General features: G+C 38.3%; 1 protein-coding gene across 1 annotated transcript; it reads left to right on the top strand.

The window, feature by feature from the left end:
* The first annotated feature begins 3,657 nt into the window (after positions 1-3,657).
* Positions 3,658-7,718, top strand: r3hdml (R3H domain containing-like). Its single transcript, XM_035656001.1, has 5 exons — positions 3,658-3,984; positions 4,888-5,006; positions 5,111-5,213; positions 6,177-6,292; positions 6,814-7,718. The coding sequence occupies exons 1-5, from the start codon at positions 3,658-3,660 to the stop codon at positions 6,944-6,946; spliced, it is 798 nt and encodes a 265-aa protein (XP_035511894.1). The 3' UTR covers positions 6,947-7,718.
* The last annotated feature ends 5,872 nt before the right edge of the window (positions 7,719-13,590 follow it).

Genomic DNA, 13,590 nt, shown 5'->3' with positions numbered 1-13,590 from the left:
GTGTCGCATTTCTACTTTCTCTCTATGTCAGTGGGAAGCAGTTAAATCACTGAGTAAATTTACTTTCTGGCTGCAACATTTGACCTTTTCCTTTCCATCAGATTTTGATATTATCCAGCAGGAACTTTCCAAAACATTTAATCCACAAGGGAAGAGCTCCTCAGTCACACTCGCTCCACCATCTGTCACTGTGTCTGCTCACCTTCACCAGTTTGATGGATCTGATTTATATAGCTGCTTAACATTTCTCCCGTCTTTGATGTGCCATGATAGAAATATTAACTATGTGACAGAACTGACAAGCATGTGGCCATTGATACATTTCAATGTCTGATCCTACAAGTACAAGGGTTCCCTTTCCAGCCAGCACCAAAGATATGCCTCTAAAGATACAAAATTAAATAATAAAATAATACATGCAACTCTTAATAATAAAAATGGCTCAGATATAGAAACAAAGACAGAGTAAAGAAGCACTTTATGTTGATAGTCAGCTGTGGAGAGTGAGGTTGTCCTTCGGGGTGAGTGGAAAATCAAACCGGTCAAACTCAAAGACCAACAACAAGAAGTGACCCCGTGAACCTGAAGTGTTGTTGACCTTTATGTGCCAGAGGCCCTTCGCAGCCTCTTTGACGGAGCTGTCTGTGCATTTTAGACACAAAGTCACAAAGTCTGACAGCACTCTGCTGAGCCTGTGTGGAAGTTTGCTGTGAGCCTTTGAAGGGTCGACTTCAGAGAGCTTACCTGAGTGGTCAGGTGACAGACAAAAAAAACCCTCAGAGCGATGCTGTGTTTATTCAGGTTGATTCCACCATGTTTCCTTCTTCAGTCCCAGTAGATTGTTGCGATTTGAAAGGGCTGATTTCAAGGCAGTTTTTGGAAAAAAATTGCCATGCATTTTGCGATGTTTTAATGAAATGTGGAGAAAAGTGGAAAATTGCAAAAATAGTTGCTTTTTTTGGTCAAATTCATTCGAAATTGTTAATAATAATTGAAATCTCAATACATTTTACTCAGGTTCTTTGAATAATCATGATATTTTGTTTACTACTCTAACACTGCCCACACAATATGTCCAATTTCTGCTGACAACAATTCTCTCTCTATTTAACTCAATATTTATTTTTTCTTCCTGAACCAACTTCATGATCTGGTCTGGCTGACAGCAACGTGACAAGATGACAGTGAAGAATGTGAGTCAGTCATATCACATTATATGTTACTGATGCTCATAATTGTAACGTCAGAAAAAAATCTGCATCTTTTGTATTTGAGGTTTCAAGCAGAACATTGCAACCATGTTAAACCAACATGGATCGAGTTCCTCGTCCATAAACTGTGAACTGGGACTCACTGGAAAAGTTAAAGAGTTCATTTCATTCAGCGTGCACGCAACTTTTCATAAATTGAGATTTCTCACAGTCCATGACATTTCTAATTATCTCACACACTCTTCAGAAGTTTGGGTGGGCGTTAGCTGAATAGGAACATATAATTTAGGATAAGTGGAATGAATCCAGTGCATCTAAGCTTAATTTCATAATGGCACCAGATTTCATTTGATCTTGTGTCTTAGCTTTCATTTCATGTTCCTGTGTTTCTCCCTGTGTCTGAGCTCTGGTCTTAGTGATCTCTTTGACCCCAGTAGCTGCAGAGCCAGGTGGTTGCAGTGTACCTTGGCAGTGTCCTCAGTCTCTTGTTATAGTATATTAAACATGACAGAGGATATGTGGTCCTTCCTGGAACCAGCAACAGCTGGAGATGAACGCTGACTCTGCAGCCCACTTTTCTCCTTTTTTTTTTGTTTGATATGGATTCAGTCCTTCCCCAAGGCATGCTTATTTAAACATTTTATTGAAACAACACAGGGGTTGTCAGGGGGCAACCAAAACATGTGCTCTTGTAAGGCAGCCTCAATCTCTCAAATAAAAGGTTCAAATATTAGAGTGTTTTAATTTGAAATAAAGACAATGCTTTATTTTGAATTGCCCTATTTAGCATCATTAGCAGTATACATGTTTAAAAATGGTCTATTACACATTATAATGAAGTTATAACCAGCAAATAAAGGTCTTGGTAAGTGTTTTATTTGTATTATGTATTTGTTTAACTAATTAATTGTAAAATACATCTTAATTCAATAATATTTAAAATGCTGCATATTAATAAACAATTGTTTATAAAGTGCTTAAAATTAAAAATGGGACGACATTAAAGTGAAGTGTGAAATCAGACATGAGGTTCAACCTATGAACAATGACTGTGGCAAGTGAAATATTTTATGATTGTGATGTCCTGAAAGGCAATTTCCTGTGGTTGTGATTTTCTCTTCAGTAGAGACAGACTGTAAGTTTAGGAAGGAGGAAGAAGTAGAAGTAGAAGTGGAAGAAGAAGCGTATACAGGAGGGTTTTGTGCTTCAGAAAACCTCTCGGCTTAGTTCAAATTCTCTGCCACACATGACAAACGGACTTGTTTGCAAAGGCTCATGCTGAAGTGAGGGTCTCCTCTGCGTCTCTCTGCTGCTCTGTGAAAGGATCCACTGATGAAGGTTTGAGACTCAACTTTTACCACATTTTATGTAAAAGATGTTTTCTCTGTGAACAGTGTAGACGCCGGTTTGCTGAAAGATTTGACAGATTATTACTGATTGATTGATGATGCCTGTTGAAGGTTCTTTATGAGACTGCATGTTAAGTTCTCCTCAGGAGTTTTGCTGCCTCAGCGAACTTCAGCGAAGCAGTGGACAATTACTAAAGTATGAAGACTTTAGTGAAAGCTTAATTTCAGTATCAATAACATAACTACCAGTTTGCATCTTTTATCTCAAACTAATTAACAGAACTCCTTTTGACCCTCTACCACATATCACACACTCTCTCAGTTATAAGTATGATCATTTTTCACATTAAAATCTTTCTGGTGAATCCGTTGAGGAGCTAAAGTGGGCATAATGTTGCATTTTGGGGTGGAAGGCAAAGATACATGTGTTTGTGCCATAAAAGAGTTTAATTACATTATGTACCATCTTTAAATCAAGTTAACTAGCTGTAAAAAATACAACCATGCATGAATCTCTTTAGTATAATAAAATGTAAATATAATTGATGACTTAAGGATAGATTTTATTTTAAATTTATTCCTTAAAATGACCTAATTAATATTCATAATAACAGCTTCCCTGTGAAACGTTTTAGCTCTTTCAGCTCATTGTTTTGGTTTTATGGAACTCAGTTTTACTGTTTTTGGTTCACTCTCATCAGCGTCATCTCCAGCCACCGCAGCAGCAGGCAGGCAGCAAACCCCCAATACACTACCTTTCCAGCACCAGGCGTCAGACAGACACAGTTAGCGAGTAGCTGTTGAACATAGTGGAGAGTTTAAGAGAAAGAAACTGAGCTAAAAGGAGAGTGAATATTGGATTTACATTTGACTTCTTATTTGCAAAGTTGTGCAGCTTGTTTAGATGTAATATGTTGTATAACAATGACCCTCTGCTATCGCACAGGCAGAAGTGGTGACAGGTAGGTTTTATGGTCTAAATGGGAGAAAGGAACCTGATAGAGTGGTTGAGTCTTTTAATTGTCAAACTCTTCACCGGTTTGAGGTTCTTATGATGTCTGATCGTAACATAAACTTGTGCTCAGAGTTGTGCAGGGATGTGGTGCAGCTGCAGCCTCCTCCTCCACAGGGCTCAGATGGGTGCTGCCTGTGCTCAGCTCCTGTTGGCTGCCACCCTGTGGATGATGCCTCACATGGGAGCCTCTGCTGCCGCTGCTGTGCTGTCGACCTCCACAGAGCTGCTCAACATGACCAGAGCTGGAGCAGAAACACAGTCTGACTTCAGGATGCTCACTGGAGCTGTCAGTGCTCCTCGCAGCAGGCGTAAACGAGCCATTTCATCCAGAGAGATCAACGCCCTGCTGGATTACCACAACCGGGTCCGCTCTCAGGTCTTCCCCACCGCAGCTAATATGGAGTTAATGGTGAGGAAACACTGGATAGTGAATCAGACCAGGGACACATGGAAGTTTTTGGTTGGTTTATCTTCAAATAATAACAACTTTCTGGTGTCCTGGACACACCTGGCCCTCTTTAACAGCTCAGAAAACAATAACAATGTTAAATTTCACCTTTATAATTCATGATTTTAATTTAAGTCTCTAATTTAATGAGAGCTGCTTATTATTTACCTAACAACTTGTGTCAGAAGTCAGAATGTTACATTACTGTAGGTATGTTTGGTGTCTCAGAGACCCCAGCTTTAAATCCTGCTTAAAAATGTTGGATTTTAATATCCTTTATATCTGTAATTGGTGTTAACGAATTATTATTTTTTACACAGCACAACTCCTCCCAAATCTCAAACAAGACTATTTGGATTTTTGTTTTTGGATTTTTATTAACAGTTGTGTCTAACAAGGCTCTTGGCTGACCCCAAACATAGTAATGTCAATATGTAGGATACTGCAATTTTTTTGTTTTTGAATGACTCTTTGGGGAACAAAGGGAATATATATGTTTTTACATATAGCTCATATAACATATAACATATAACATATTTAATATATTCTTATTAAGTGTAATTTCATTGCTTTATGGTAATTTACAGTCATTCATCAAATGTTTGTGAAAACAGGAAGGGTTACCACTTAGATAATAGATAACCCCAAACAATGAGGAAATACAAGTAAAAAGACATAAAACCACACCTGATCCCTCAAATGTTTATAATATATTCTGCATCCAAACAAACTGAAGGAGAACAGGTGACACAAAACAACATTTTCTTGCTTATTTTGATTTCTTTTGTAATTTTCTTACTGAACAGAGTAAAAAATGAACAACCCCTGCCTCTCTCTTTTTCTCTCTCTTTCATGGCTCTACAGCTCTGGGATGAGGGACTCGCGAAGTCAGCTGACTCTTGGGCGTCACGATGCATTTGGGATCATGGTCCGACACAAGCCATGAAATACATGGGCCAAAACCTGTCAGTCACAACAGGAAGGTAGTGCAGAGCTCGATACAGAGAATCATCTCTTTTATGTACGCATTATGGTTTTAACAACAACACATATGGATGAGTAATTGGATACTTGTTGGATGTGACAGGTACCAGTCCATCACTGATCTGGTCAGGTCCTGGTACGATGAGAGACATCACTTCTCCTTCCCGAACAGATGCAGCGGGTCTGTATGCTCTCACTACACACAGGTAGGTAGATTGAAGGAGTCCAGATGGATTTGTTCATTTTGTGAATTCACAGACTCCACGTTCCCAATGAATTAAGTCTAAGCTGACAGTTTTGCTCCTGTAGGATGCTGTAACTATGATACAATATAATGATAGTAAGGGCTAAATAAACCCCTTTCTCCATTTATATACTGTAAATATGGACAGATGAGTTAATACGTGTGTTTTTGCAATGAACTGAACACTGAAGACAATCAGTATTTGTTGACTCCCTAAAAAAATTCCCCTGTCATTCTTATTTAGGGAGTGTATGAAAATTAGCAGAGTCGGGGAGGGGTCAGAAAAGGTGGCGGTTATGTATTATTTAAATTCTTGCTGAAGGGAGGATGGTTTGTGAAGGCTCATCCTCATCCCAGATTTGGTCACACCTCAGATCTGCAAAAAAATTGGGTTACTTATTAGTAGATTAAAATAAATGTAGGCCAGGGGCGTAAAGTTGGGGGCCAGTTCCCAACTTCCTAATCCCTAATTACAGCGCCCTTGCTCGGATCACACCCATTGTTTTTGGACTGCATCTTGCACAGTTGACCAAATCTGTCCACAGACATGTAAACACCTGGCTAAGTACCCAACATGCTTCTGTGGTACACACAGACTCACAAGGGGAAAACAACAACATCCCCACACTGTTGTGACGGATAATAACCGTGGGGAGGACTGTGTGTTTTATAGATGAATTTAAGATTCAGACCCCTAACCCCACCAAAATAATTTTTATTTAGTCTCTTACAAATCATTAAATCTGTTGCTGTATTTTGACATCAAGCCTTAATTAGAGAACATAAGAATCAGAATCAGAATCAGATTTAGATTTATTTAAGACATAATCAAGTAACTTTTTTAATGTGCTTTTTGTAAGTGGACATATGAATGGTGTCAATTAATGGATATGAGCATTATAATGTGCTTTGTGTTTCCTCTCAGATGGTGTGGGCGAGCACCAACAAAGTTGGATGTGCTGTCAGGAAGTGCTCTAATATGTTTGTGTTCGGGAGCACCTGGAGGGAGGCAACACTCCTGGTGTGCAACTACTCTATAAAGTAAGAAGGGGGCAACTGCTCAATTTTCCATTAATCCAGTCTTGACCTTAGTGTCTATAAGTGCAGGTATTTGTTACTCTGATAGAACATTTCAATCTGCACAAAACAGGACTACTCACAAAAAGTAGTTTTTTATTGTCTTTACTGATCATCGACTATTTAAGAAGAGAAAACAATTCAAAACCCATCCCTTGGACAGATGGTGTGCATGGTAACATTGTGGTTTTAAAACACAGCAGATACATTATCATCAGAAAAGTAAAATGTATATAAATCTGTAAATTCTATAGTTTTCTTGTAGTCAAATCCAATGAAAAGACGAAAAACAACAATGAATTGAAATAAAAACAAGTATAGAGGAAAGCCTGATATATTTTATTCCTCAAGTATTGAGAGATAGACTAACACATTGTTGGTTTTGGTCTTATCATGGGAAATCCTTTGACAGGTATTGGTCCAAATACATAAAAAAAAATGCATACAATGCTTTATTGGTAACATAATGTTTATTTGTGTTTCAGAGGAAACTGGGTGGGAGAGGCTCCCTATAAGAGCGGGAAGCCTTGTTCTGTCTGTCCGTCCAGCTACGGTGGCTCCTGCTGGAGAAACCAGTGCTCACCAAACACAAAACCCAAAAGACGTACAAGATATTAACATGACCAAGTGTTTTTAATTGTGTTTTAATGGAGGTGAAAGAAAGACATAATTCATGTAAGGTTTAACCAACGGGGCTGCAAAATAAGACAGTTGTGGCAACATATAAAGTGATGCAGCTGTTCAGTTACCACTATGTTCAAAGTAAATCTTTATTAATGACTGTTTCACACACAAGTGAGTTGATGTAGTGGTATGAATGTTTATATCTGTATTGCTGTTGGTCATCCACAGGCCACAAAAAACAAAATAATGTTACAAGAACAGAAGTCTTTTATTGGGTGAAATAGTTGCCTGTTTTCCTTAAGAGTTTTTGCACTGTTATTGATGAATTTGTTCGTTTTGAGTGACCTTTGAGAAGCATTCACCAAAAATTAAGCACTTTTTGTTCTACAGATTATACTTGCTGTAACTTTGGATTTGTTATTGATTCTCTTTCTAATAATGCTTTGTGTGAAAAACCCTCGAGGTATTCCCACAGTAAACTGAAATGTGTTTGATTCATGATTGTTGGTTTGGCTGACTGAACAATAATTAAGTTATAAATAACTGATGACGCTGTATATCCCTATAAATAATCTGCTGTTCACTGCTTGTGTTTATTCACTGCTGCTGCAGGAAATTTTCTGTCCTGCATTTCACCTCATTACATCTCTCGGTTCGCCCCTCAGGGACTCTCTCCGTCATAAAACAGGGGACTAATGCAGCTTTTATGGTCTAAAATACGAGGGAATCAGCTGTGCCTTCTAGCAAATTCATGAAAACACACACACACACACACACACACACGGCCAGTAACAGCAAACGTGTAAAAAATATTTTATATGTAAACCATTTTTGCCCAGCAAACAAATAAAGTTCCTTACAAACAAGTGTAAAGAGCAACCTAACTCAGCACTTTGGTGACTGTATTTTATTAATTTTTATTTTATTGCTTATTTGTATCGTGACTTACACTAATAGCCTAAGCAAATTTGCAATGCCCGTCCCTATGGGACTTTAAAATATATAAAACTCAACAAATACACTATAGACAAGACAAAACACCAACTCAACAATAAGTATGTATATTAAAAACACAGAAGTCAGCAAGAAAAACAGAACAATACAGACACAAAATAATACATTAAAGCACCATGAAACAGCAGATCATTCATGACTTTAAACTGATCCCTCTTCAAAAACAGTTTCTGTTTGAGTATAAAATGATCCCAGTCAGGATCCAGTTTGACTTCTTTAGGTAAGGAATTCCACATTTTGATCCCCCCCGAACAGAAACTCCTGTTGGTTGGTCCATAACATTACTGAGCACCTGGGCGGCCTGGTTCATGTAGGCATGTATAGATCAATTTAAGATGAGCAAATGTAATAAAATTATTAAAACTGATTTAATTTCCTAAGAACAGCAGTAATGTGGTCTTATCAACTTCCTGTTGTTGCTCGATTGTATATCATCATAAGGTTATTGTAGATGCTGCTTGTGACCAAGAGGTTACACAACAACTTAAATTTCCAGTTGGTCACATTTAAGAGGATCTACTGGCAGAAAATTAATATAATATTCATTGTTATGTTTTCTTTAGTGTACAATCACCTGAATATAGGATTTGTTGTGTTTTTGTCACCTTAGAATGAGACATGTTTATCTACAGGTTGCCTTCCATGGCTGCCATATCTCTACAGCTCAGAATGGACAAACCAAACACTTGCTTTAGAAATGGCCTTTCACATTATCTCTTGCACACTTTACAGCCCGTCCTCATTCCCAGGTTGTCAAATACAGATGTGAGCGGTGTTCAGTTTGTTGCAATCTGCAGCTTCACTGCTAGATGCCACTAAACCCATTAATCTTCAGATTTAACTCATTAGCTTATTTCAAGTACTGGAAGAAAAGCAAAGTTCTCTTAACAAACAATGCCGCTGTAGCTTGTAAATGATGTGACGGCTGTGTGGAGATACATATATAACTGTATCATCTGCATACATTTGGAAACCTGTTCCAAGACATGATTGATCATTTATATATAAACTAAAAAAAAGAATGGACCAAGAACAGAACGCTGCGGAACTCCTGTTTCAGTTTTTAAGAGAGATTTCTCTTTATTAATAATAACACACAGTTGGAAAGATTTAAACTACAGTAATATTTTATCACAGAAAAATAATGAATAGGAATGTTTATTTGGCAGCTTTAGATCCAGAACTGAAGAGTTGCTGTAATTTATCATCTGTGTGAGAGAAAGGTTTCGTTCACAGTGCTGGTTATTATAGATTTTACATCTGTTGGTTTTAACACCAATAAAATAAATATAAATATATATAAATATAAAAATTACAGGCAGTCTTAGTCAGGTGCTAGCTATGCTAGCTTAGCATAAAGACTAGAAACAGAGGCAAACTGTTAGCCTGGCTCTATCTGAAGGTAACAAAAGTATTCAGCTCTTAACCTCGGTATTTAACATGCTATATCTAAGCTAGGCTAACTGCTTGCTGGCTGTAGCTACATGTACAGATATGGGAGTCCTACTCTCATCTAGAATACATACAGAAAGGTGCATTTCCCATAATTCTAACTTTTTATTAGGAGACACACAACACATAAAGACCATAAAAACACCGGTCATGTTGATGTATCCTGAATATGTCTTAATATTGACCAGCTTGTCTGAGTAAATCATGTTAAACACCAACATTACTGAAATACTGACTGAAATTTTAAAAGCCTGTTTGCCTGCAGCTGGTATCCGTTTCTGACAGAGGAAATAACATTTTAAAATTAGATTTCAGTGGGTGTCTTGCTCACCACAGGTGATTCAGGCCCAATCACAATGACAGCTAAGCAGTAAGTGACTTTTTTCCCCTCAGTCAAAACAAAACTGATGACGTCACTCATCATACACAGTTTGCTCGCTGCCACCCTCAGTACATTCTCCACTCCTCTCTGTCTTTTATGTCACTCCCCACCCTCTCGCTTTTTCTCTCCTTTTTGTATAAACTCAGTTTCTTATTCTATGCTCTTATTCACTCCTAATCTGTATGTGGAGAAACTGATGTTTGGTGATGAGAAAGAGCGAAAGGAACATGATAACTTTATGTCTATTTGAGTTTCTATCATCATGTTGCCTTAGTTACAGCTGCTATATAGATTGGTGTCCATACGAGCCTGGTTACTGTTTAACCTCCCCACCCACATTTGCCCAGATTAGGAAAATCAATAAGATAACAGCGGCAACACCGGCCTTACCTTGCACCAACAACACCCTTCTCACACTACAGCACCCTGCGCCAAACTTCCACATTTTACACCTTATGGTGAGGGAGGAAAAGGTGGATGTAAAACACATGCTTGAGAGGAAGCAGAGGACGACATGGTCAATGTAAACACACAAGTCAGTTCAAGTATGGAACTTCCATTAGGTGAGTACACACTTTTACTGTTTTAATGCTGAGTGACAAAAAAAAGAAGAAGGTAGAAGGTAGCAGCTGCTTGCTTTTTCTTTCTTTTCGGTGGTTTGTGCAGCAGCAGTTTGCTCTGCTGGATCAGATTCAGAGTGGAAATATCATCGCCATTTGTGTCTGCCTTTTTCACACGACTGTAATCCAGGAGGTGTGTCAGAGAAATGGAGGTTGTTAAAAAAGGGCCATGGGAGCCAGGCCTGATGGTGATGATGGTACAGAGGTTTTGAGATGTCAGAGCTGTTCGAGTACATCGAGTCTGAAGGGGGTTCACAGGGGGGTTTGAAATGATTTGGACATGATGTTGGTGCAGTTTTGAGAAGCTGCTGTAGTGGATGAAGTCAGGGTGTGTTTTTAATCTCAGTGGTGGAAGAATTACTCAGATCCTTTATTTAAATAAAAGTAGAATGGTTTAAAAATATTCAATTAAAAGTAAAAGTCCTGCATTGAAAATGTTATGTAAGTAAAGATAAAAAAGTAAAAGTAAGAAAGTAAAAGTACTCATTATGCAGAATTGTTATGTTATTATAGAATAGTTTTATCTCCACCTGGGGATCATGTGTTTGGTTGTGTGTGTGTGTGTATCTGTCCGCAGCTTATCTCGCATGCTACTGGACCAATCACCATCATATTTTGTGCACTTTTATGACTGTATGCTCAAGAAGCTTTTGTGGTTGCGGTGAATCACAAGTTTTGAAAACCTTTTTTTACTGACTTCTCTGTTACATAGCTAAAGGCAATCGGCTAGGCTAAAAACAAGGATTACTTTCTCTGTTGCAGGCCCCATTTTTGGCCTTTCCTCTCCTCTTGAACCAGAGCATCTGCAGATGTTATGATCCACTCAAGTTAGATACGATAGGAAATGAATAAGACCCCCATTTTTGTTTTCTTCGCCACCCTCTTGACTGTAAGGGAGTCGATATAGATCCTGTAACACATTATGATTGGCTGTACGTCGGAAGGTGTACAGATGGTGTGTGTTTGTGCTGCAGATACAAAATATAAAATTGACTGTTTGTGTAGAGAAAGAAATATACAGCTACTAAAATGTAAATGCCAAACAGGTTTGTGTAGAGTTTACTACGTATAAAGGCCTATACATGTATATTACTATATATCCAACCTTAGATGTAATTCCCTGAGCTCTTTATAGGAAAGGCAGTATTTGAGTTACAAATATACACACAACAACAAGAGAGGCCGAGGATCCAGTGATGTCGAGGCATTTAAAAAAAAGGAAAATATGAAATGCAAGATTAAAGTTGTCAATGAAAGAACAGTCTAATTTGACTCAGTAGTCTGGAGTGTGTTTAGCATCCGTACACTTTCCTACGTAACATCATCTGTACATGCAGGAGCCTGAGCGGATCTGCAGGCTGAGCTCTGCAGTCCACTGAGGTCACTGTTCTCGTATTATTCTGTTCTCATCAGTAACAAAGACACGTGAGAGCATTTTAATGTAGTTTGTCAATGTGGAGCCAATTGCTTTGTATATTACTGGGTAGGTTAGTGGCACCTTCTGCATCACATAATATAACTGTGTTAACTGTGAACACCAAATAAATGTAGTGGAGTAAAAAGTACAGCATTGAAGTTTAAAGTAGTAACTGAAAACACTGAAAAATTAAAAAAGCTTAGATGAAACTTTGATGAAGTTCACATATTGCTATGGCCACTGAACAAACATAGAACAAACACAACAAGTTCTTTAACATCACAGAAATCCCCATCAGTCACATCTCTCTTCACACTGCTGCTACTGGCTACTTCTGTTCCCCGTGTGATGTCTGTTTTGAACCATGTCATTGAAAGCAAATGCCCCACTGTACTACCTCTCACACCAGCTTTCAAGTACAGCAGTTGATGGGGGTTTTGACTCTCATGGTCACTGAATGATTTGCATGTCACACTGGGGGTGGAGATGCAAATTCATTTTCACAAAGCTCTGGATTGATTAAAGTGGTTGTCCTTAAACAGATGTCACTGTATAAAGTCTGCAGAGTGGAAGGTTTTCTTGAAGCTCTGAGAGTTTTTTTTGTTAAATAGTTTAATGGTTCATCTTAGATTTTACAACAGGTTTATCCTACACCTCTACTGCATTAATCCATCAGTATTACACCTGCTGCATGCACAGAGAGCGGTGCAGCAAAATTCATCCTTTTAGTCAGTTTGTGACACTGTTTTCTTGTTCATCCAAACATCACCATGTGATCAGACAGTGATGCGTAAAATGAACTTGATCGTACATCTTAAAATATGATAATAAATAACTGTAGCGCGAATTATTTGGTTTGGCATCCCCCCTCACATTAGGCGACGTAATTCAGTATCGCCTTATTGAAGAAGCTTGCTAAAGCTTGCTAGCTTGGTCTCTAACAAGGCAACAGGTTCACGCAGTTTATCGAAACAGACGTGTTTCTACCATCGACTCCATCCCTCTTTTGTGGCACAGTTGAATCCAACAGAGGAGGTTAGATAATAGATAATATTGCAGCACAGCTAAAAAGCTACGCTACCTTTCTCTATTTTAGCCTCTCTGTTTCGTCTAAGGTCGATCAGTAAAGTACAAGACAGTTTGCTACTGGTCAAAGGTTGAAATGCACATATGTATTTCCCTTTAAACAGCCTTTAAAAAAATAATATCACAAGAAAAATCATCCTCATTTAGCTCCTCCTACTTGTTGTCAATAAATCACATCACATCTCCTCACTGAGCCACTGGGTAACATCTTCTTTCATTATGATGAACAGAGGCACTATTTTGTCTCGATCCCTCATATGACATCCTGTTAACACTCACTGCAGCAGCAACTGTGTATTAATCCGCCGCTGAAAATAGTCCTCAACAAACGCACTGTTTACTCCTGTTTGTGTAATGTTTGCTAAAACTCTTTTTAAAGATTTATGTCTTCAATGGGAACAAATTGACTATAGTAGAGAAGTCAGAAAGTATGATAGATGGATTATCTTTATACTTTAAACTACAAAGGGAATCCAAAGTAGAAAATCAGAGGATGCAGTGGATGGTTGGTTGCATTTTGGTATATCAAATGAGCTGACCGATGACACTGATCTCTGCTACTCACCTCTTTCAACCATGACCACAAAATTATCTCACCTCAGGCACTGCACTGTTTTTGAGTACAATAGTAACATTATCTGAAAGGATTTGTTTACCCTCAACGGGA

Source organism: Morone saxatilis, unplaced genomic scaffold (assembly GCF_004916995.1).
Source record: "Morone saxatilis isolate NCDOM2014 unplaced genomic scaffold, NCSU_SB_2.0 Contig15, whole genome shotgun sequence".
Classification (NCBI taxonomy): domain Eukaryota; kingdom Metazoa; phylum Chordata; class Actinopteri; family Moronidae; genus Morone; species Morone saxatilis.
This window is presented reverse-complemented; position numbering and strand designations above follow the sequence as displayed.